At 52.9% G+C, this 24651-nt stretch overlaps 1 protein-coding gene across 1 annotated transcript; it reads right to left on the bottom strand.

The window, feature by feature from the left end:
- Positions 1-3915: 3915 nt before the first annotated feature.
- Positions 3916-23928, bottom strand: Rspo1 (R-spondin 1). The gene is made up of 6 exons (XM_051188756.1): positions 23646-23928; positions 19156-19500; positions 7880-8071; positions 5735-5884; positions 5268-5456; positions 3916-4645 (listed from the first exon to the last, which is right to left on the bottom strand). Exons 2-6 carry the CDS (start codon positions 19247-19249, stop codon positions 4482-4484), a joined length of 789 nt encoding a protein of 262 aa, XP_051044713.1. The 5' UTR covers positions 19250-19500; positions 23646-23928; the 3' UTR covers positions 3916-4481.
- Positions 23929-24651: the final 723 nt, after the last annotated feature.

Genomic DNA, 24651 nt, shown 5'->3' with positions numbered 1-24651 from the left:
TGAGGCTTTTGTTCTTGATCACATCCACCTTCGGCACAGACCTTTCCAGTGAATCCATTTAGTCCTGCCAGATAGAACCCGTTCTCGTAGCCTGTTTTCCCCTTCCCTAACACCATGAAGTTTTCCATCAGCCACCCATTGAACGCACAGCAGACCTATAGCTGGAGGGGTCTGAGGCAAAAAGCCAGCACCCAGGGGCCTGGCCCTGTGTCAGGGACCTGCATCAGGGCCTTAGAGCTGACCCTGACCCTGAGCTCTCTCCCAGTCCTCTTGAACCAAACCAAACAAACCAGAGAAGAGGGGGGAATTCCCACTTTGAAAAATCTAGAAAACACATAACTTCATCACCCCAAACACAGGGATGGGAAACATACCAGAGCTGGAGGTGGGAAAGATGGCCAGAAATGTGTTGGTCTGGGTAAGTGCGTGACTCCATAGAGGAGAAAGTTAACATTTCCAAAACCATGTGGGCAAATAACCACATAGGAACTATGTGTTTACACCATCTAAACCAGGAGCAGGGAGGAGCAGCCAGGCATCTCGACACAGATAGATGGTCCTCCAGCACCCATCATCCTCCAAAGTGCCAAGTGCTATTTCAGGACTATCTGTGGTTGTTGGCAGCCCTAGGGTTTTGGCCTCAGGTGGGTGTTTTAGGGCTGTGAGAAGATAACCAGTCGTTACTTTAAACCTACATCACCATCCAGTTCAGAAACAGACAAGAATAGGCCTGGGCCTCACTGTGCCCAGACTGTGTTAGGGTCAAATCTAGAAGTTCACAAGGTACCAGGATGAGAATGTCCTCCAACCAGTCATCCTGCAGATGTGGAAGCCGAGGCTTGAATTATGCATCTGTAGATTCAGAACTGAGCTGTTGGGGTTCCAGGAGCAGCTTCTGGGAGTGAGGGATGGATGAGGTGTGGTGATAAAAAGCAAATGAGCTCCTCCCTCAGCATCAGCAGGGTGACACAGGCATCAGGAGACCCCTCTCTTATTCAGGAACTTGATTGGGTGTGGTTTCAGAAGGCATCTTATGTAAGTGTGGCAAATGTGAGTTCTCCAGGGGCACCTTGCTATAAGACAAATTCAAGTTCTTTACATCTATGTATGGTCGGAGACTCTGTTTTTAACACGTTCCCAGGTAAGGCCAAGACTGCAGGCTGCTGAACACACTTGGAATCACATAAGGATCTGCGGGATTGGCTGACACGAAGTAGACACAGCCAAGACATACAGAGACTGAGGGCTGGTCTAGAGGAGTGCTAAACCAAGGGAAACCGACGCATAAATAGGATGACTAGGATGGGAGTACACAGACAGGGTAACCACGAAACAAAACAAAACGCGGCCTAAGGAGGCCGTTGAAAGAAGCAGTGAGACACAAGCACAGATGGAAAACCGACGAGTCCAGAAAGACTGCCAAAGACAGGGAAAGGAGGCTAGACATGACAGGGAAGAAGCTGCAGCTTGCTATGGACAGCCTGGGACCAGACATGGGCCAACACAGGCTCCTAATCTCAACCAGCAGCAGTAAAGGGATGGCGGGCCCGAGTGAGATGAGACCTTTGAGGTACGCGTGCACAGACCTGTGTCCTAGCTTCCACGTTTTCAAGCTTCCTCTCATACCCGTGTCACCTAGTCCCAGAGAAGAATACACCACTCTCCCAAACCTATTACTCACTCCCTCTTTCTCCTGTGTATTCAATCTTTCCCTTCCCCGGACTCTCCCAGAAGGTTTTAAATATGTTCTGGCCTTTTCCTTTTTTGTTTTGTTTTTCGAGATAGGGTTTCCCTAGCCAGGACCTCTCGGGACCCGTGTTTTGATCAGGCAGTGTCTGCCCCCACTTCAAACTCAACACAGTTGAAGCCAGGTGTATACTCTTCCTCCACTCACACTGGTCTCCCTCCCAAGCTTCCCCTCAGCACACTGTCCTGTGTCTGTCTGGTGTTTGAGCCAGACAGGGGCATTACTCTCTCTACACACACACACAGACACACACACACACACACACACAGACAGACACACACACAGACACACATACACACACAGACACACACACACAGACACACACACATACACACACACAGCATCACCAAACCCTTTATTCTCCAAACTTTGCTCATTTCTCTCTATTTTTAGTGTCACTTTTCAGGCCCAAGCCTCCAAGCTCTCTCTCTTTCTCCTGGATGACTGCCTCAGCTTCCTGAGCAGCTCTCCAGTCACACAGTAGACAACAGGAGCTTTGCAAAGTGCAAATACAGTCACGGAGTCTGCTATTTGTGACTTGGGTTTGCAGAACAAAAGCAAGCCCAGTGCAGAGACTCTTCCCAGAATTTCTTCACTTCACTTGTGTTCCACGCCTTCTAGCCATTCTGGCTTTCTTCCAGTTCCTTGAACACCAACCTCCCTTCTGCCACAGGACATTTGATTATACTGTACCCTCTATAGAACTGTGTTGTTGATGCCAGGTATGGTGGCACACGCCTTTAATCCCAGTACATGGGAAGCAGAGGCAGACAGATCTTTGTGAGTCGAGGCCAGCCTGGTCTACATAGTGAACTGTGTTGTGTATGGCAATGATCGCCAGCCACATGTGGTTACTGAGTTCTTCAAATATGGTCACTGGGCAACTGAAAAAATTGAATTCTTAGTGCTGATCGGTGAAATTTAAAACTTAAAAATATTCAATTTAATTATTGAAGAACTATTCTTAAAGCAACCTGAGTATGCAAATCTCTTGCTTCACTCAATGTTGGTTTTCATGAAGTCTAAATACAATTTAAGCTTCTGTCAAAAAAATTGCATTATTTACTGATTGTGTGTGTGTGTGTGTGTGTGTGTGTGTGTGTGTGTGTCCATGCACGTGCATGAAAGTCAGAGGATAACATTTTTTTGAGGTTTTCTCTGTGTAACAGACTTGGCTGTCCTGGAACTCACTATGTAGACCAGGCTGGTCTCAAACTCACAGAGATCTGCCTGCCTCTGCCTCCCCAGTACTGGGATTAAAGGTGTGCTCCATGTTTTTTGTCTCAGCCTTTTTTTTTTTTTTTTCCACTTTTACCAGCTCCATGTCTGTGCCAGAATCTGCCTGCCCTTCTGCCCTTGACTCCCTGTTTGTGCTTGGGGTCTTGCTTGCCCCTTCATTTGATGGACATCTGTCTCTCCCATCATCCTCTGAGCTTTGTGGGGGAAGGCTGAGTCTGACCCTCTGTGGAAACCAACCACTTGGTGCAGAGCTTGTTTGCACCAATGCCAGCAGATTCCAGCATGCCACCCAAAGCCATCCCACCCATCCCTGTACCTTTGGCCAGGACAGTTCCCAAACATTGTCAGAGATCCTGCTCTCTCCCTCCCCCTAGGATATACAGCTGATGACCTCCCAGATGGAAGTCCTTCAGAGAAGTCACAGGAGTGCTTCTTGAATAGGCTGTGTGTGTGAACCATTTGGAGCCTGGTTAATGGACACCCTGTGAGACACAAGGTCTGGAATGGCACCCGAGTCTCATTCCCAACAAGCTGTTTGCCAACAAGCTCACAGCTGGCTCACAGACCACATTCTAATGAACAAGAGTGCAGATAGGTCTGGAGAGATGGCTCAGCGATTAAGAACACTTGCTGCTTTTGCTGAGGACCAGGGTTCGGTTCCCAGCATCCATACCAGCAGATCACAACCTCCCTGGGCTCTGGCTTCTGTAAGAACCTGCATGATTGGGATGTATATAAACTCACATATGCCAAAATACATTCAGATAAATGTCTTGAATTTAAAGAAAAAAATGCAGAGAACTTGGTGAACATCCTCTAGGTATCCCTAAAGTTGGTTATTAGGGGGCTTTTACAATTAGGCCCTGCCCCTCCTTGCTCCTGTGTACACCCACCAAACCTCACACCCTGAAAATGAATGGAGAGCTTGGTTTGCTTTTTGTCTTTTCTTTTTAATTTGAAATAAACTTTTAAGCAGTTTCCAAGTCAGGTCGTATCCTGGATGTGTAATGACTCTCATCTCCAACAATCAAGTCACACAGCTGGGAGTGCCACTCGGGGCCTGGGAAAGCACACTCCAGCTTTGGCTCTAATCTGCCATCCACCTGGCAGATGCTGCCCCAGCAATTCCTCCAGAAGGCTCCACTCCTTGAAGTTTAGATTCAGATGCTGGGAAAGGTTCTCTCAGACATGTCTTCCGAGAGCATCATAAACTGAGTGTGTATGGCTGGGCCACAGGATGGAAGTATCTTTGGTGACCTCGTGTGTGTGTGTGTGTGTGTGTGTGTGTGTGTGTGTGTGTGTGTGTGTGTGTTGATGTGGCCATATGTGTGTGTGCCTGGATATGCATGGATGGATGGACAGATGGATGGGTGGGTGGGTGGGTGAATGGAGTATGTATGGACTTGCTGTCCCAGATGCCCCAGTTCTGGAAAGTTCTCATTATGTAGTACAGCACAAGACTCTTCCACACAGATCTGGAGACTGGGCACTGTGCCTAGGTGGGTCCTACTGACGTCAGTGGTCCTGCTGTCCCTGGCTGTGACTGCTGCTGCCCTCTGTGTCTTCGAGAGTTGGAGCCTGGCTCCTTGCTGTTCTTCCTAGCCGTATGCCTATTGGCATTCTCCCTCCGGCCTTGGCCCCCCTTCCTCCTCTTCTGCCCTGCAACAATTAGATAGTGGAGAAAAATCAACCAAGGATGTGCAGACACTCTAGGTGCCTGAGGGTCCTCAGAAGGTCATGGCAAGGAAGCTGGGCCGGAAGGCAGTAGGAGGTTGCCTCAAAGCCTCTTGTGGCTGCAACCTCTTCAGGAGACCCTATAGCATGAGTACAAGATACAGCCCCTAGAGACTTGTCTCCACCCCACTCCACTCTTCTCGGCCCTTGGACCCCATAGACCCCAGAGCATTTCCTGGCTGTTCAGTGAAGGCATCAGGACAAGTGGGACAGTCCATACTCCCTGCCATCCATCAGCTACCTCTGAGACCAGGCAGGGTGGACAGTATCAACTTCATCGACAACTGCAGGGTCTGTGGCCTTGTTTCAGTGAGTTCAAATCTCTGGGGCTTAACCCACCCAACCCCCTCTGTTCTCCGAGGGCCCTTCTGAAATGGCCCACACAGAAGATATGGGACACGGATCATGCCCACAGAAATTTCTAATTTCTGCCACAGGATATCTCAGGGAGTTGTCCTCAGCCAGGGTATGCCCCCAGTTTGCACAGCATGGGAAACCCGGCAGGATGTAGACACAACTGACTCCAGAGGCAGAGGCTGCAGCTCACCCTCAGGACATGGCGTCCTGCGCACTGTACACTTGCGGGTCTCTTTGGTGTCAGTGCAGGTAGCATGGTCTCCCCCAGGAGCATGGAGCACCCTGCGCGTCCGCTCTTCCGATCCCTTCCGGAAACCGCACAGCTTCCTCTTCTTGGAGCAGGGCCCCCATGGGGACCACTCACTCATTTCACATTGTGCTGACAGGAAGTGAGGTAGGGGGGAGGGAAGGAAGAGGCAAAGGAACCGCCCCCTCCCCGCCCTGAGTGCCCTAGGGAACCCTAACGCACCCACCCAATCTCAGTCCAGACCTCAGGTCTGAATTCTTTAGCCCAGAGGCAATGGACCACAGAGAAAGAACGCCCCAAAAGGTGGCTGGGGAAGGTGAGCTTTCTCTTACCCCAACCCTTCACCCTTCACCAGTCTTCCATCAACCTCTCTGCTCTGGGCTCTGGACCCTCTGCCACCCGCTCCTTACCAGGACTGCTGCACTCCATGGTGCTGTTGGCCGCCGTGGATCCCTCGGGACAGGCTGGATAGCAGCGGCCCTTGTGCAAGTACAGGCCTTCCTGACACTTGGTACAGAAGTTGTGGCTGAAGCAGGCCTCACAGTGCTCAATCTTGCATTCTGAGGACAGGAACAGAATGGAGATTGGCCCAGGCCAGGATGGGCACATTCTTTTACCCCCAGCCCCAAAGCCTACTGCTACCCCCAGCCCCAAACCCTACTGCTCACACCCACTCACAGAGGTCAGGATCTTGGTCTTCAGTTGGGATTGACGAAGAGGGCATCTTTCAAAGGGGGAGGGGACAGGGATAGGACACTGAAGTAGTCACTGCTGAGTACTGTCTGGTACTCTTGCCAACAACAGCCAATCAGAACCCAAATGAAGTCTCAGATCCCAGAACCCAAGCTGAGGCTCAAGGGATTCAAGAGATGAGGGGTCCTTCTGGGCTTGGTGGAGACAGAGAAGACCAGTTCAGCAACCCACCGCATCCCAGAGTCCCTCTAAAAAGAGTAGGACTGAATGGAAGAATGAACCTCCAGGTAACACCTGTGTGGCACCCTTTCTCACATTGCTGGGCAACCCCAGTACCCCAGCATTGGGTCTCCTCCTGCCCAGAGCAGAAAAAATCCGCTCAGAGGATTGGGAGCAGTCTCAGGGAAAATTCCTCTCCCCGTGCAAAACCAAGTTCCAGGAACCCCTGGGTTGGACTCCTGGGCCCCTCCCTTCCCCCTCTTGCCAGCTCCCTCCTTTGCGGGAGGTGGGCAGAACAGGGTTTGGCTGGGAACAGACAGGCCTTCCACTATCCCCTCTCCCCAGACTGGGAGGTACTGGCTTCCTCCCAGTTTCTGGTACCTGAAGCGCCAAGCTGCCAGTCTACCAGACTCTGGCACATCCAGGAACCTCCTCTTTCCCAATGCCCTGAAGACCAAGAGGGCAGCTCCCAGAACCCACCTCAACTCACCTCACTACCCACCCCCCTCTTTCTGTACCTCTGCCTCGGTGGCTTAACTTCAACTTTGCCTCCCTTCCTTCCGTCTCCCCCTCTGCTCCCACCATTTGCTTAGATCCCTGGGTTTGGGTGCTAGTACAATAAGAACCAAAACAACAATAGCAGCTCCCGTTTACTGAGTGCCAGACACCGTGAGGTTTATAGGCGTGTCTCCCAACACCCCCGAGGAGGAAAGACTAGCACTCCCAATTTTAGGATGAGCTGTGAGGGGGCTGAGATATACTCAAGGTCATACAAAGAGCTGGTAGCCAAGCTGAGATCAGAATTCAGAAGGCTGCACTGGCACCAGGCATCTACCCATGCCTCCAAATTATCAGCTTTAAGAACCTATGGCCCCTTCCGCCCAGCCTCCCTCCAAAGGCTTTTGTGAGGCTCAGTGATCTGAGGTCTGGAAATGAGTTCTACGGTTCAAGGCACTAAACGGAGGGAGGAAACACGGGTATGGTTCACATGCACTGGTTCACCGGGTGCCCCCCAGAATGACCCAGTTGTAGTCAAGGGGTGGGGTGGAGATGGGGCAGTATGTGCCTGGCAACACATGGAGCTGTGGCTGGGGTGGAAAAGCAGGACCAGAAGCCAAGAGGAGTCATAAAAGACCAGAGTGGCCCTACTGAAGATTCCCAAAGCCTGGGTAGAGCTGGACTAGCAGCAGGGATGTGGGCCAGGCTGTAGATCTCAGAAGCATCTCGGTAGCTGCAGTGCAGAGGGTGGGCTGCATGGGCAGGATATGGAAATGGTGGAGAAGCAGGTGTTGGGAGTCTAGCTATAACAATGGGAAGGAGGGGGGACAACAGTTGAGTTGTGGATAGTGGATGGGTTGGGCAGCACAGCGAGGGCCTAGCTTTTGGATCTCAGTTGGGTCAGTCAGAGTGACCTGTGGGAACAGAGGTAGGTGCAGATATGGACAGAGGAGAGTGGGTTTCCGGTTTGTACCCAGTGGGATTATGGATGGAGCTTCTAGGAGGATGTCTGCCGGTATATTTGAAACAAGAGCCTCATCTTCTTTCCTGTGCCCCCTCTACACTCCTTGCTGGCCATCACTAACTAGTTTAAAGCACAGCCCTTCAGGGTCCAGGGCCTCTCCATCCCCCACCCCCACACTCACTGATGCATTTGTTCATGTCAGGGTTTCGGGCATCAAAGTATCCAGGCGGGCAGGACGGCAGGCAGACGCCCACCTGGCGGATGTCGTTCCTCTCCAGCAGAATGAACAGCTTGGGCGAGCACTTGAGGCAGCCGTTGACTTCTGAACAGAGCTCACAGCCCTTGGCACAAGCTTGGCTCCCCTCAGCACTGACTGCAGGTAAAATAGGATGAGAAGGTGGCTGCAGAGGAGCCCCCATATTTCCAGGCTCCCACAGAGATCAGGAGTGATCCTGAGGGGGCTTCATTACACAAAGAGAATGTGTATCTCAGAAGGTAGGGATGTGCAAACAGGTCTCTGCCTTAGGCACAAACGCAGAGCCCCTAACTAAGTAGCTAGTGTAGACACCTAGATCTGCACCGCTAACTTCTTACTGGCTCCAGCATATCTTGCGCCTATATACTTGTTCTTTATCCCCAGAGATGAAACTCAATCTGTACCTTCCTGGAAATATCCTAACTCTCTCCAAGGGAGGAAACGTCAGGTCAGCCTCAGGTACCCAAGGAAGCTTTTCAATTGCTGGTAAAGTTTTAAGATCAAGCCGAGCAGTGGTAGGACACACTTTAAATCCCAGCACTTGGGAGGCAGAGGCAGGTGTCGAGGCCAGCCTGGTCTACAGAGTGAGTTCCAGGACAGCCAGTACTACACTGGCTACACAGAGAAACCCTGTCTGGAGTGGGGTGGGGGAAGTTTTGAGATCAAGAGGAATTCTGGATTAAAAGTTGCAAGGATAAAGACTCAAAGACAACCTCTGCCTGAAACAGTGGTCTCAATTTGAGAGATTTTACTTCATAGGAGACATTTGAGCACCTGCCTCCCCCTTTTTTTCTGAGTCTCGCATAGGCAGAAGATGATCTTGAGCTTCTGTCCCCCTATCTCCACCTCCTGAATTCGGGGATCCCAAGTAGATGCCACCTCACCTGGGTGACCTCAGATGGTTGTGAGCCATCATGTGGGTGCTGAGAACTGAACCCAGGTCCTCTGTAAGAGCAACAAGTGTGCTTAACTGCTGAGCCATCTCCCCAGTCGCTGGGGACTTTTTTGATCATTACAACCAGAGAAGTGGGTTGCTACTGGCATCAAAAAGTAAAGATAAGAGAAACCTTGAACATCCTTCAGTGTGTGGACCAGCCCTGGACAAAAAGAATCATGTGGTCCAAAATGTCTGTGATGGTGAGATTGAAACATCCTGATTTAGTGCTGTCCTTGAAGGCATTGTGACCTTCCACAGCAGCACGTAGACTCCGCTTTCATTCTGTTCCTTCACTAACTTTTCAGCTCACACTGACCCATCACCTTTCATGTACCACATGTCAGGGGAGCTCAGGGATCAGGTGTCAAACTGAGCCTCTTTGCAGAGGGACTGGCTTTCAGTGGGACTGACACCCGTGTGCATGCAACTGCTGGCAGCCCAAGCCAGCGACAGTGGACTCAGGAGTCTGGAAAAGCCAGCATGGTGGCTCATGCATGCAGTCCAGCATTTCAGGCAGGAGGTTATGAGTTTGAGGACAGACCAGGGCAATATGGTAAGAGACTGTCAAAGAACGAAGAGGAGGAGGAATAAAAGGAGGAGGAAGAGAAAAGGAAAAAGGGAGGAAGGGGAGGAGAGAAAGGACTCTCAAAGGAGGGGCCATGGGACCTCTTCTTGGAGGATCAGTAGAAATTTGTCCTTTAGAGAGTAAAAATAAAGGTACTGGAAGGACAAGAGAGGGGCGAGGGACACACAGATAATTTAGGAAGGGAATGGTGGGAGAGAAGGTATCTTCTCTGTGCCACACTAAGGAACTTCAGTTCTGTGGTTAGTGTTTCCCTCAAACTCGCAGAGATCCACCTACCCCTGCCTCCTGGGATTAAACACAGTGCCAGGCAAGTCCTCTACCAATCATGCTACTTCCCCAACTTCGTTCTTTGGCTTTCAAGAGTCTCATGCTGTAGCCTAAGCTATCCTGGGACTGCTATGCAGCCCAGGCTTTCTTGAACTTGAAACAATTTTCCCACCTCAGCCTCTCAAGTGCTGGGATGACAGGTGTGAGCCACAGGCCTACCCCACTGTTATGATCAATCCTCCTTTCTTATAGATGAGGAGATGAAGAGGTTAAATTACTGAGCCTCGATGCACCAGCCAGTATGTGTTTCAGGCACGGGGCACACAGCACAAAAGGCAGATGGAGGCTGTTCTTGAGGGCATGGAAACCGAGAGCATAGCTCGATGACTTCTTCAATATGAAACTTGTTTGCATGGAGTCAGTGGTACTGAGTTGGTAAAATTAAGCATCGCTCTTGAATTGCCTGGCATGCTGTGCTCACTGCAGGGACAGATATGCTACAATGCTGCACAGCAACTCTGTGGAGTCTTCAGGCTTTTTCTCAGCCATGCACCAAGTGTGTGGGTCACTGCAGAATTCCATGGAAGGTCCTTTGAGCCACTGTTTTGTTTGTCAAGGAAAGGAATGCTCACTCCGGTTTTTTGCTTTTGCGTCAATGGCTGAAATGACCCAGGTGTCCCCCTGGCAGTCTTTACAGGGGGTTTTTATTCCTTTGTTTTTGTTTTCAGCACTGGGAGATGATGCAAGGCCTTTGAGTGCTAGGCAAATGGTTTACCACTGAGCCACATCCCCAGCCCTCATTTTACTTTTTACTTTGAGATAAGGGTTCACTAAGTTGCCCAGGTTAGCCTTGCTTGAACTTGCTTTATAGATCCAGGCTAGTCTGGAACTTTTCAAGCCTCCTGCCTCAACTTCCCCAGTACTGAGATGCTGGGCCTGCATATGAGGCTCAGCTTTTTTTGTTTGTTGGTTTGTTTGTTTGTTTGTTTGTTTTTCGAGACAGGGTTTCTCTGTAGCTTTGGAGCCTATCCTATCACTTGCTCTGTAGATCAGGCTGGCCTCGAACTCACAGAGATCTGACTGCCTCTGCCTTCCAAGTGCTGGGATTAAAGGTGTGCGCAGATGCCACCACCAGGTGCAAATCTGTTCTTAACAGAGAGGCTAAGAAGAGAGAATGAATATTGAAATCTTGCTATCAAGGTGCTCAAGGTGGTGGTGCACGCCTTTAATCCCAGCACTCAGGAGACAGAGGCAGGAGGATCTCTGTGAGTTTGAGGTCAGCCTAGTCTACAGATGGAGTTCTAAGACAGCCAGGGCCACACAGAAAAACCCTGTCTAGAAAAAAAGCAAGCAAACAAACAAAAGGACAAATTTGCATAGGCCCTCTCATCACCCCAGTGTTCACTGTCCACTCAACCAATCACACTGCACGTTTCTGGGCTGATGTCGGTATTGGCTAAGAAAGTGTGCTACACCCAGGGTCAGCAGGAACACGGTGAGAATGGGAATTTAGGAAGCTGAAAGAGAAGCAAGGCTGAACCAGGAAGAACCTCCAACCTAAAGAAGACCCAAAGACACTAACTCAAAGGCAGCAAGAAGGCTGACAGGAGCTGTGGTCAGAGCTTCACTTTAGTAAGGCCCCCTCAGTATGGCGGACAGTGGGCTGAAGATCTGGTAAAGGAGGAAGCAGAAAGATGCCCGGGTTAAAACTCCCAAGCAGGGACGTTGAGTGGAATCACTCACCTGCAGTCCTCTCTGGAAGCCAAGGTAGGGGGAATTCCAACCTGAGGCTAGCCTAGGGTACTTAGAACCAGCTTCAAAAAGTGATGGGCCAGGGCAGGACCACGAGCTGGGAAAGGGGCAAACAGACCTGAGATGGGCAGGTGGCAGATCCCAGAGACCACGTGCTGGGTTGCATGCGGTGTAAGGGAGGGGCAAAACACAAGTTAAGGGGACTTGGAGACATTGAACTTGGGTAACAGGGTGACCGTTGACCCTCCACTGGGTCAGAAATCTCAGAACAGGCTTGGGTGGGGAGATGAGAAGGTGCTTAGGCATGCTGAGTGGCCAGTTCCTGAGGGACACTCAAGGAAGGTGGCCATCAGGCAGTGGGGCCTGTGGGTCTGGAGCTCAAGAGATGAAGGTTGTCAGTAGACTGACAGTAGAAAAGACACATCCAAGGCAAGTGGGACACCAGGCATGCTGTTGCAGGACTATAATCCCAGCACTTGGGAGGTAGAGGCAGGAGGATCCGAGTTCAAGGCCGGTATTGGCTACACAGCAAGTTCTAAGTTAGTCTCAGCCAGGCTACATGAGACCCTGCCTCAAACAAAACAAGACAAAACAAAACAAGCCACGCCCACATACTTACGAAAAGACAAATAGGTCTGTGAGATGGTAAATGGTTCCAGAGACTGGGAAGCAAAGAGGAAGACAGGGAAGGAAGAGGTTAGCCTTGATGCGCCTAACTGAGAGTCTGGGAAGGACCCTAAAAAGCACCCTGCATCACAGGAGCCACAGGAAGAGGGTGCCCATGGGAACGGGGGGGGGGGGGTACCAGCAAGCCAATGCCTCAGTCAAGTAAGCAATCAGCAGAGGTATGGGTGACAACCACACTGGGAGTCAGTACAGGAGGCACAGAGCGGGGAGCAAAGAATAGAAGAAAAGCCATGGCTTTCAGGAAGAGCTCCGTGGAGGAGCAGCAGTGAGGAGGGAGGGGTCGGTGCTGGTAAAACTTCAGGAGTGTAAGGGTAGATGGATGGACGAAGCTCTCAGGCCATGCCCCAGCAGCCCCTGTGTGCCACAGTGAAGCAGAGGGAGAGGGACTTGGAAAGAGGTAGAGGGGAGATCTTGGGGAGGTGGGAGCTGGCAGAATGGGGAGGGGGAACCAGGTTAAAGGGACAGGGCTGGGAGGGGGCCGAGACGTAGCTTTGAAACATGCCTACAAGGCTGTGCCATTAGTGGTCACTGGCTGTGTGACTTTGAGAAGGGAAAAACAGCCAAACTCCAGTAATCTGGGGAGTGAATGGAAGAGAAGGCTTCCAGAATAAAGTAGAACTACGTGAGAGGAAGAGAGCAATACCACCAGGAAGCTTGCTGTGAGCTCCAGACCATGGGGTACAGAGTGAGATCCTGCCTCAAAGAAAGGGGAGAGGGGAAGAAGAGGAAGACAAGGAGGAGGAAGGGCAAGGAAGAAGAGGGGAAGAGAGGGAGAAGGAAAGAGGGGGGAGAGGAGGGATAAGATGCCAAGATTCTGGAAGGCAGAGACATTGATGATACAGATGAAGTGGCGGGACTTGGCTGGGTTAGCAGAGGACCCAGAAGCTGGCATGAGGGTTCAGAAGCTCAGATGTGGGAACTCAGTGACAGGCAGGGGTCAGTTTGGTGAACCAAGGAATGTGTACTAGGGTGGAACGGGAGCCCCGTGGCACTCTCAGTTTAGGGCATCTCTGCAGTGGCAGGGAGGAAACGGACAGCTGGAGCTGGAGGAGGGGGCTCCATGGAGACAGGACTGGTGCTCACACAGGGAATGTGATCTTGAATGGCAGTCCCAAGGAAGATGATGAGTGTCTCAGGAGGCACAGAGGATACAAAAGGGGAAGGGTTGGGGCTGTAGCTGGGTGGGGAGGGTGCTTGCCTAGTATGCATGGAGCCCGGGCTCCAGCCCCAGCATTACATGGGCCAGTGGTAGTGTAAGACTGTAACCCCAACACACAGGAGGCAGAGGCAGGAGGATCAGAAGTTTAAGATCTTTCTCAGTAGCCTGGGCTATTTGAGAACGTGTGTGTGTGTCTGTGTGTATGTGTGTCTCTGTGTGTCTGTGAGTGTGTGTGTCTGTGTGTATGTGAGTGTGTGTGTGTGTGTGTGTCTGTGTGTATGTGTGTGTGTCTGTGTGTGTCTGTGTGTGTCTCTGTGTGTCTGTGAGTGTGTGTGTGTGGGTGTGTCTATGTGTATGTGTGTGTGTGTCTGTGTCTGTGTGTGTGTGTCTGTGTCTGTGTGTGTGTCTGTGTGTGTATAAAGCAATGTTTAGCCAGCACTAGGGAAGCAAGATTGGCACTGGGACAGATAGCTGCAGAGGAGTAATGGGCACTCACTCTCTGAGCCAGCTGGCTAGGGGAAGGGCACACACCTCCCACAAGGAACAGACTGTGTAAAGGCCCTAAGGTGCTGAGTGTCCCAGAGTGCCCCCAGAAGGAAAGGAAGACAAGGCTCTGCCCCATTGCTGAAGAAAGGGACCAGATAGAACTCCCTTCTGTTGCTTTCGTGATGATCAGGTCCTGGGCTGCCAGCCTAGCTGGGGAGGGTTCTCTGATTCAAGGAGGGCAAGGCGCTTAGAGGACACCAGCCTTTTCCACTTGTCCCTCTACTGCCTCTACTCTGGAACTCTTTGCTTCCCAGGCATATTTAAAAACAAAACTATGTGTATGGATGTTTTGTCTGTGTGCCACATATGTGTGTGGTGCTGGATATCAAAGGAGGGTGTTGAGTCTCCTGGAACTTGGCTTACAGATGGTTGTGAACTAACATAAGGGTGCTAGGAATCAAACCCAGGTCATCTGCAAGGGCAGCCAGTGCTCTTAGCCACTAAGCTATCTTTCCAGATCCTCAAGCCCCCCCCCCTTTTTTCCTGGTCTGACAGGCAAGGCTGTGCCTCCATGGTAAAGGCTTGCTAGCATGTATGAGGCCCTAGAGTCAATCCTCAGGACAGGGGTGAAGGGGGCTGCTGTTGCTATGATGGCCCTGCCTGGTGGCTCAGCCAGCCCCTCTGTGAAACACAGCTTCCTGCTCATGGTCTCTTCTTCTCCCTTCCTCCAACTCCCAACAGCCTCATTGAGAGGCATCCCTGTATAACCAAACATGCGGGGATGTCACCCACCCCCTACCTGAAACACTGTATCACTTCTAAAGGTAAAACCTACTTTCCACTTCCACCACTGGCCTTTCTCAATCCAACTCCAAGCAGTAACCACATCCCTCAAATTGCCACTCTTTCCATCTTCCATGCCTGTCTAAGTCAGCCCTTTAACCTAGGCTACTTTTCTCTTCCAGGAAGTCCTCCCTGATTCCCTCCCGGTCAGTCTGGATGGGTCTTTTGCTGTGGTCGCCTTTCCCCGGCATTTGAATTCATCTTGGTGGATCCAACCTCTTGTTCTTTCTTCTGAGATGTCACTCCTCTCACTAGACAGGGCTTGGGAGGGCAGAATCCGTTTTGTTTCTGAATGGGAGCCAGGAAAGGATTGCGACTCACATGGGGTGGAGCTGTCTAGTGTTGGACTGAGGGTAGCGTGTGGTGTAGGGTCTCAAGGAGGGTGTGGTGAGGGCATAGAAGGTGTCGAGCATCCACTGGAGTATAGCGAGTGGTGCTGGGCCATGTAGGAAGTAGGTGGGCTAGGTCAGTGAGGGGGTCTGTGGGAACCGTGATAGTGCTTGTGGGTGAACTCCAGCCTCATAACTGCTGGATTCAGTAAGGGAGACCTGAGGCGTGTGTCTGTGGGTAAAGGAATAAGGGCCTGGGGAAGGAGAGAGGAAAAGGCAACATGGGCCCTTCTTGGAGCGGGATCTAATCCTGGTTCCCCGGGACCAGAGGCTATCTATGGCATGTTCACTGAGCCCATTGGGGTTGGAGTATAACTCTAAGGGAGTATGGTGAAGACCCTCACTTTCCTCACAGGGACCAGCTGCCCTTCTGTGCACCCTCTTCCTGCCTTCCCAGTCCAGATCTGCATTGGAGGCATCTTGGTGACCTCTCCCCAGCTTCGGCTCAAAAGAGGGCAAGTTCAGAGTCCTTGTCCTGGAATGGGCAGGGAGAAAGGGCATTGGCAGCTGGCCTCTGCTCCTCCCTGCAGCCGTGACTCCTCTAGGCAACCGGGTGCAGGGACTCCGTGCCAATGATGGAGGGCTTCATCCCAGCCAGTGTGGGCTCCAATCTGATGGGTACTGGCTTCCCAGGGACAGAGCCCATTGTTGGGGGGTCAGTGGGGGAAGTTAGTGCTCTGCACTCCCTGAAGTTAGTGGTTAACCAGCTCCCACCTCCTCCTGGCTGCATCCACTTCCAGAGCAGACAATCAAGTGCTCCCTACCTCCTGGGACTCTCTCAGCTGCCGTGCTCCCTAGTTTCACAACACTGGGATGACTGGTGTCTTCCCATCCCAGGTCCTTTTCAAGCTCCATCTGCCACAGGTGGGGAACTCTCTTCTTCCTTTCTCTTTAGACAGGGTTGTACTCTGTAGTCCAGATTAGTCTCACTATATAGCTCCCAAGAGCTAGGATTATGGATTCCCACCGTCACGGCTGTATCCGCTGATTTTCAGTGTAGAGAGAGAGAGAAGAGGAATGAGCTGACCAGGACTGGAGCATGGGCAGTGGAGGGAGGCAAGCGCCAGAGTGGGAGCAGGTGGCGAGAAGAGGCAGGAAGGGCTCAGGGCAGGATGGAGTAGAGGGTCCTGGAGTCGGATAGAAAAGGAACTAAGGGAAGGTATGCTGGTAAGAGCTGGGGTTGAAGGGGGCTTAGTGAGAGTCAGGGAGCATAAAGCGGGTACGGCCAACAGGATGTCCTTTCCTGACTCTCCCCCACTCCATACAGGGAGACCACCTCTCAGACCTCATGATCACACATTCCCAGGTTCAAATCACCCGAGGGTCAATCAGATTCCACAAGTGGCTGTTGGTGACTGACTGACACGTCCAAGAGGGATAGCAGTGAGGCAAAAGCCAGAGTTTCCTCTGCACATCAAGCCACTCCTCAGCTGGCCACAGCCCAACACCCTTCCACACATGCCCTGGCCTTTCTTCCTCCCTTCCAGCATGCCCAGAAACCATAGCACAAAACGGTCCTGGTGAACTGATGTCTGAGTGTTTTATGTTGTACAACAGTAGCTTTAAAAAGAGAGGGGGGCAGTGGCGGCACACGCCTTAAATCCCAGCACCCGGGAGACAGAGGCAGGCAGATCTCTGTGAGTTTGGGGTCATCCTGGTCTACAGAGTGAGTTCCAGGACAGCCAGGGCTGCACAGAGAAACCCCGCCTTAAAAGCCAGAGAGAGAGAGAGAGAGAGAGAGGCTGAGGAGATGGCGCATCAGATAAAAGTACTGGCCACACACATGCCTGATGACCCGATTTCGGATTCTCCAGGGCCCATATAAAAGCTTGACCCCATATCAAAAGCATCTATAGTCCCAGCATCACTGTGTAAAAAATGGGAGAAAACTCTGCTGATGTTCACAGTGAGATGTTCACTGGCTCAGAGCCGTGAAGACCTCCTGTCTCAGGAAGGGGGAAAGGCAAGGGCTGATACGTGAAGACTGTCCTCTGACTGCCACACTCCAGTTGTGTCAAGAACACAATATATAAATACATATGACACTTACATATACAGTAAAGGTTGGGGTGTGCAGGCCCGAGGCCCTGGTGTATACCTAGCATCACAAACAAGCCAGCAGTGCCCCCACATCGCTGCCTGTCATCCTGCAGATGTCTGTGCTCCTGTGTGGTGACACCGAAGCCTTACAGGGAGTGTTTCAGGGTTGCCGAGCAACAAGTACCAACTGACAGCACACACCCTCATGCCTGGTGACCCTCATAGCACTGGAGTTCTCCCCTTCCCCGCCCTACACTCTGGCATGTGTCAGTCATACAAGCTGATGCACACACTGCTCTGGCACCGGATGTGGCTGGGTCAAAGTCAAGCCTATGGAAATTGCTGTTTGATAGCCACGGCTAGAAGTCAGTCCTGCTAAATCCCACTTGAGAGCGTGTACATCAGTACCCACTGCCTTGTACCCAGGTCTGACGGCTACCTGTGCCAGTGGGCATGTGACCCCCTATGGGTGAGCAGGGTTGCTGTGCCTGTTCACGAGTGGGGCTGGCCCCACTCTCCATCTCATTGGCATGCCTCTCTGTCCTCCCGTTTCAGAAATAAAGGACACTGATTATAAACCACTAAACTGCATCTGGCCCACGGAGTCTAAAACACTGGCCACAACAGAGGCGTGGGGAGGCTGCTGCTGCTGGACCCTCACTGTCCCTAACTGTTAAGCTGGAGGTTTTCGGCTTCATCGGTTCCCTGAGTCTCCCTCCGCTGGCTGAGTCCCTCCTGTGGAAAACCTTGGCCCTGAGCCTTCTCTGGCTTGCAGGCATCAATCCCATGAGAAAAGTGAAGTAAGGGAGAATTGAGCGAGACTTCGGAAAGACTTCCTGCCTGCGTGACGTGACAGTCCTTGATGGGGGATGTCGAAAGAGGGGCAAGGCCTTGGGAGTGAGAGGCCCCCACCCAACTCTCTGGCAGGGCCACTAGCATACCCTGGCTACTCCCGGTACACAATGCCCCTGTAACCGCAGCTCTCGAGGGTAAGGGGTGCCTGGGTCAGGCCAGAAGGTTGATAAGTTAACTTTGAACATTGTTCATTGGGCTCCATAATGAATAACCGCTAACCTAGCTTTAAGGAGCATGAGGCAGGAGGATGGATGCAAATTAGAGGCCTACATAGAGAGTTCTGGAGCAACATAGCAACATTATGTTTCAAATAGACACGGGCTGGGGAGAAGGAAAGAAAAGAAAACTGGATTTGCTAATTTTTCCTTTCTTTTATAAAATATTTAAATTAAGTGTATGCATGTGTGTGGGGGGAATATGCACATGAGTGCAGGTATCCATAGAAGTGTCATACTCCTGGAGTCACAGAGAGTTGTGAGCCACCCATCATGAATGCTGGGAAACTGTACCCAGTCCCTTGCAAGAGCAGTAAACACTTTTGACCATTGAGCCGTCTCTGCCCTGTTCTTTCTTTTTTAGTTTTGATTTTTAAAACAGGGGTGTCTCTCACTGTAGTCCATCAAACTCTGACATCAGAGTCATGACAATCCTGTTCCAGCCTCCCCAGCACTGGGACTATGAGCTTTTCTTATGCTCAGAACTCTGGCAGTATGTGCTGCCCTCTCTGAAGGATGTGCTGATTTTGGCTCTGGGAATCCCACAGGTTTAAGTTACTGGAGAAACTCATCTACCTTTCTCTGTCATCTAGCTGGGTGCCTGCTGCCCAGATGTGCAGAGACCCTGTCCAGAGTTTTGCAGTTCAGAGAGGTGCCTTGAACGCCTGAGCCTTGGGGCATCTCAGGCAGGGACTCTCTCCACAGTATGAAGCATCACCATGGATACCCTACAAAACTGGTGTTGGGTCAAAAGGCCTCCTAGAGAGGCGTTGAGCCAGAAAGCAAAGTCTCAAAGAGGAAGGAAGGGTTAATGGCAAGAGGTTTACAGACCAGTACATCTCAACAAATGAAACCGCCCACCGGATAATCCATAGTCCTCACTAAGCAGGGACAAACGAAACAGCCATTGCAGAAGAAAGCCACCATAGGTCCCCAGTCCCGCCCACATCAAGGCCCTTGGCGTCTCAGCCCAGTAGGTACTCACTCCGCCTCTGCCTCTTGCCCTTGATCCCCCGGTTGCCCGCAGCAAGGTGCGTCCAGCTCAGAACCAGGGCTAGCACACACAGCCCAAGCCGCATAGTCACTGCCCAGCCCTGGGCCCCTGGCGGGAGGGGTGGTCTCTTGCTAAAGGCTCTGAGGCTGGGTCAGTGGCAGGAGGCCCAGGCCTGGGCTGCAGCCCAAATCCTCCATAACCTCAGCTGCAAACTGAGCGGTTATGGAGCCGGGTTCTCCATCGGTCCGCAGAGAGGTCCTGTCCTGCTCAAAGCCACCTCAGAGGGTCACATGGGAAGTCTCGTCAGTTCAGCAGAGAACTACCCCCAAGATAGACCTGTGGGTAAGGAGAGAGAAGGGTTAGGTCCACAGTGCCTTGGAGTCCCTGACTTACACCTTCTCTATTCCTTTGGGATTCCCTGCCTTGAACTTTGTAGAACTCAGGAGGCCTGGACACTGCACACTCCCTATCAGGCACCCCTGAAGAAAAAATTCTCATTCTCCTGCCTCCACGCATCCTGTATCCCAACACTGGAGCCAGCTACCTGAGTTACTGGAATACAATGGATACCCACATCAAACCAGCTGGCCTCTGCTCTGACTAATATCAGCTAGTTCTAAATGGAAGTCCTTCTTTAAGTCTACCCTACAGACCTCATGCTGCAAGAATATCCTGACATTTGAAAAGGAGCACTCTTTGTCCTCCTATGAGTGACTCCTCAGCTTTCTCTTCCTGGTGCTGAGTCACCCAGGTGCCTTTCACCTGTCCCAATCCAGATGTTAGAGCAGTGGCCTCTGGCAGGCAGGCAGGCAGACTCTGCATGGCCCTCTGGGGTTGGAGGGAGAAAAGGAAGTGAGGGTCCCCCCCCCACCCCACCAGGCCTCCCCAGCCACAGAAACTCTGACACAGCAGGCCTGGCGGGCCTGGCTTTTGTGAGGGGATAAAAACAGCAGCAATGCCCGCCCTGGCCACAAACAGAGAGAATGGCGATAATCCCCCAGCCCAGAGAGAGCCAGGGCTCTGGACCCAGTGGCCAGGGTGATGGGGGCAGGGGCACCGGTCCCTGCCTGACATATCTGCATCTGCCTTCAGGGTTAACGAAGGCAGGGTCATATGCTCACAACAGAGGCTTGCCGCGCATTGCCTAAGACCTGCAATAGCACACCCACTTAGGCTCTCGCGCGGGGTGAGCATTTGACCTGTTCTCCCAAGAGGCCCTGCCCAGGGGCTAGCTGTCTTTGGACCAGTCATTTTGCCTCCTTGAGCCTCCAGCTCATCATCTATGAAATGGGGATTGGTTCACCGCTAGCTCTAAGTTGTTTTGGCTTACTAATGAGAAACCTGAGATACTAGCATGGTGCCTCCAGCCCTCTCTCCTCTCCCCTTCAGCTCCTTGGTGCCCAGCCTACCCCCTGGCCTCCCAGAGAGGCCCCAGCAGAGCCCACCTGCACTGGAGATAAATCATTACCCCCGAGGGAGTTCGGTACCTCCCTCCTCCCTCCTCGGCCTCTCCGGCTGGCTTTGAAGGCCAGACACACTCAAGTGGTTAAGCTGCCTGTGAGGAGTGTTTACATGAGCCTGATAGATCCCACCTGGCGCTGGTGCTGGTGCTGGAGCCAGCCTAGATGCCCCCCACCACCTCTGGTGCCCACCCGGTCAGCTGCCACTGCCTATGCCCCCCTCCCTGCCAAGTACTCCAGGCCAAAATTTTCCAGCCCCTATGTCACACTCCAACCCCCACAGCCATGGGTATCCAGCCAAGGGGCTGGATGTGGACCCTAGTCCTGGGTACTTCAGAGCCTGGCTGCCTGGCTTGCAAGGCCAACCCAGTTGGTGTATTAGCTGTGTTACTTTGAGTTGCTGGCCTAGAAGCTCTGAGCCTACTTTCTAATCTGCAAGAGTCTGGTTTAGGTACAGCTTAGGCAAACTTATCCATAACTTGTTCAGAACAGAGTGGGCAATAGTGGAGTCCCAGTTCATATAGTAATAGTTTTGTGTGTGTGTGAATGGGCTTTCATTGTGTGTCAACGTTCCTGTGGCCCTGGATAAAGGAATTTAACATCTTCTGAGTCATCTGAGTACCAATTAAATTCAGAGTCCCAGCGTGCAACTGACACATTTGCATATGTCTTTGTGGTTGCTGCCCTGGTTCTGAGGCTGTCACTTCTCAGGAAAGCCTGTCACCTCTCTGACCTGCCAGCCCTTGTACCTGCAAACACTGCCCCAAACAAGTCTGGAGTCAAGCCGGGATCTTTGATTTTTGTTGTCTTTGTGTGGGGTCCACCAGTCAGGAAAGATTTCCTGGATGTCTCTGTACTCTTGGTGCCCATGGAACGGCGTCTGGTACTTCAGAGGCAAGGGCTGAGTAACCCAGCCAATGGCAAGTCCTTCTAGGCCTTTCTAACTCTCTACTCCTTCATCCTCCCAGCCTCCCCTGTACTCAGCAGGTCCCTGGAGTCTCCCCAACCCCCATGGGATCTCCTGAAAACCTGTCTTTGCCTGGGATGGAGAGGTGGGGCAGATGTGAGTTTCACTGGTATAGGGGGTGCTGTCTTCCCCCAGGGGTGGAAAGAATTTCAAATACTTTCAGGCACTGTGTATCTTTATCTCAAACCAGGCAAATGAGCTAATAGTTCACCCATACCAGGGAGTATAAGGAACAGACAGGAACAAAGCAGTGTGGGTAAAGAGCAGAGCGGTCCTCCCTATAGAAGGGGTAGCTACAGCCACAGCTGATCTCAGACAGGAAACAATGACCTGATATCACCAGGCTAGCTGACATTTTGCAGGAGTGAATTAGGTCAGAGACTCTGTGGTACCTAGCTCCCCAGGGCCACAGATTCCTGCCTCCAAGGTTCCCTTCCCCTCCAGCTACTCTGGGTTCTACTTGGGTACTCAAGGGGACACTGACACTGTGGAGAAGGGGAGCAAAAGGAGCTAGGAGCAGAGGACGGACTTTTAAATACCCCTCTTTGTTTCTATGGTAGTTGCTGATTTACTTTGGGTGTTGAATTGTTACAGCTCCCAAGCTCATTTTGGAGAGTTCATTACACCTGTGGATAGTGTTCAAGGCCCTGGGCGTTGGAGAGAGTGAGACCAACCTTGCTGGCTGGGACAGAGTCCCATGTACGGGGCATCTCCTCCCACCTTGCAGGGGCTAGAGCTTCATTTACTCCATCACAAATGGAGGAGCAAGGTTGGATTACGGGGAAACATGGTCCTGTGGAGTTAAGGACAGATTTTAAATCTAGTTTGCTCCTGGGCATTGAGTGTCCTGAGGCTGGCCTTTGAAGAGAACTGAGGCCACAGTGGACCAAGGCAGGTGAAGCGTCAGGGGGCCAGAAGCTGAGCTGGCCAGAGAGCACAAACTGAGGTCACATGGGTCAGGGAGAGGAGGATCTACAGGGAGGACTCACGCTGGGGAAGGGGGGACTCGGCTGCAGGGTGGAGCTGAGGGCGGAACTCAGCCTGAGTAGGGGGCTGGGATAACTCTCACCTCCTTGCCTGCAACAACACTGTTGGGATAAATTGGTATTCCGTCAGATGTCGGATGCAGACCCAAAAATGTAAACCATGTCGAAGTCTTCTCATAAGACAACTTTCCCATCCCTAAGATCAGCCACTGGCCGAGGAACAACCCGCTGCCAGAAGAAGCTGAAGTTTTTCGGGGCGGGGGCGGGACCGAGTGCGTGCCAATAGGACCTATGTGTATTGCAGAGGCACACCAGGCGCGGTGCGGGGACTGTTACCACCCGGTGTCCCCAAACCCAGATCGCGGAGACAGATTCCACTCCCTGGTTGCGCCTGTGGCGCTCACGTCCATTCATCCTCCCTACTCTCTCAGGGAGAGCCCTTGACAGGTGCCCCGAGAGCGGACCCGCTGCACCCCCCCGCCCATGTCCCCAGCATCCCCACGAGCACTGCAAATGTGCATTATCGGGTCTCCTGAGCTGGGCCCCCCTTAAGTCCCTGGGTGGCCGCAGCACACCTCTCTCAGCCAGGCCACCGCAAAGAGCATGGGCCTTTTACCACCTCCGTCGGGCTGGGAGGAGGGATCCAGCGAGCCAGGCTGGATCGCGTGGATAGGGGCTGGGTCGCAGCTGCGTCGCAGCTACGGTGCGTGGGTTGCGGCTAGGTCGCGTGGGTCGGGACTAGTGACTCCAGGTGGGTCTAGGTCGCAGCTGGGTTGCAGCTGGGATGCGTGGGGGAACGGCTGGGATGAGTGGGTTGGGATTGGGGACTCGAGGCGGGGCTGGGTCGCGTGGGTCAGGGTTGGGTCACAGCTGGGTTGCAGCTGGGGTGCGCGTGGGGGCACGGCTGGGATGGAAGGGTCGCGGCTGGGGAATTGGGGCCGGGAGCCCCGGGCTGATGTGCCGTGGGACGACAGGATGGGGTCGGGCTCTGCGCTGCCTCCCCGGCTCCAGCTGCGCCCCTACGGGGACCCAGGACCCGGGGCGGACGACGCAGGCCGCGGGACTCACCTGGCGCAGTGACCGCGGCGGGGCAGCCCAAAGGGGCGAGGGCGCGGCCACTGGGTCCCGCGCTGCCGTCGGCCCCGCTCTCCGCCCGCCGCCCAGTTGCTCAATGCCCTCTCAGTCGCCAGCGCCCCGCCCGGCGCATTGGTGCTGGGGCGGCCCGCGCGGGCCCCGCAGTCCGCCGCCCGGGCTCTGCGCCCCGCGCCCGGAGAGGGGCCGGTCCCCGGCTCGCACGAGGGAGGGAATCCCCCGGCGCCACCCCCGGCCGGCCCCCCTGCCCGATCCGCAAGAAAAAACGGACTGGAGCGCCGGGCCCCGGACTCCGTAGCCCCCTCCCGCACACCCGGACTAGGGACGCGCCGTCTGCACCATGGCGAAAGCCGTGAGCTCACTTTGCCTCTCTCCGCCCCGCACCAGCTCTTCTTGGGTCAGGAACAGGGGCCTAAGACACTTGCCAAGGCCGGTGCCCTCCATCAGAATCTTGGAAAGGGGGCAGGTACAGAACGAGCCGGGCTTGGTGACCCGGCCACACCCTCCTTCCCTTCAGGGTCAGATCTTCAGTGCATCTGACCTGTTGAGGAGACCCGGGTGAGAAAAGTTTCCTTCGGGAATCAGCGTGGACCATCTCACAATACAGCCTCTATTCCAGTCCCTGCTCCCTCGTTCATCATCGTGTGGCCAGGACTACGTTACTTAACTTTTCTGAGCCTCCCGGTTCTCATCTGTTTTGAGAGTTCCGTGAAATGAAGGTTGCTGATGCCCAGTTCCCAGTTCCAGGCAGAAACTCGAAATATGTTTGTGAGATGAGAAAGTGTGCAAGGAAGGGTTACAGACACCTGCAATGACCAAGAGGAAGGTTGAAGTCAAACAGAGAGAAGGAAGGGGGGAGCCACACGCCTGAGGGTGGCAAACAGCTGACTCCCACCCTCACTTCAGAATAGAGAAACTCGAACTGCATTTGCAGAGCGTTTAGTTCCAGCAGAGGATGGGCTGGTGGGGGAGGGGTGGGGGA

Source organism: Phodopus roborovskii, unplaced genomic scaffold, assembly GCF_943737965.1.
Source record: "Phodopus roborovskii unplaced genomic scaffold, PHOROB, whole genome shotgun sequence".
Lineage (NCBI taxonomy): Eukaryota > Metazoa > Chordata > Mammalia > Rodentia > Cricetidae > Phodopus > Phodopus roborovskii.
Note: the sequence above shows the minus strand (reverse complement) of the source record. Positions and strands in the feature narration are given on the sequence as shown.

Excerpts from the sequence above, each read along its gene's own strand:
- Rspo1 (XM_051188756.1), bottom strand. The coding sequence starts at position 19,249 with ATGCGGCTTGGGCTGTGTGTGCTAGCCCTGGTTCTGAGCTGGACGCAC. Across the intron at positions 8,072-19,155 it reads GGGCAAGAGGCAGAGGCGGA|TCAGTGCTGAGGGGAGCCAA; the intron begins GTGAGTACCTAC and ends TTTTACCTGCAG. Across the intron at positions 4,646-5,267 it reads CAGGACGCCATGTCCTGAGG|GGCAGAAGAGGAGGAAGGGG; the intron begins GTGAGCTGCAGC and ends TAATTGTTGCAG.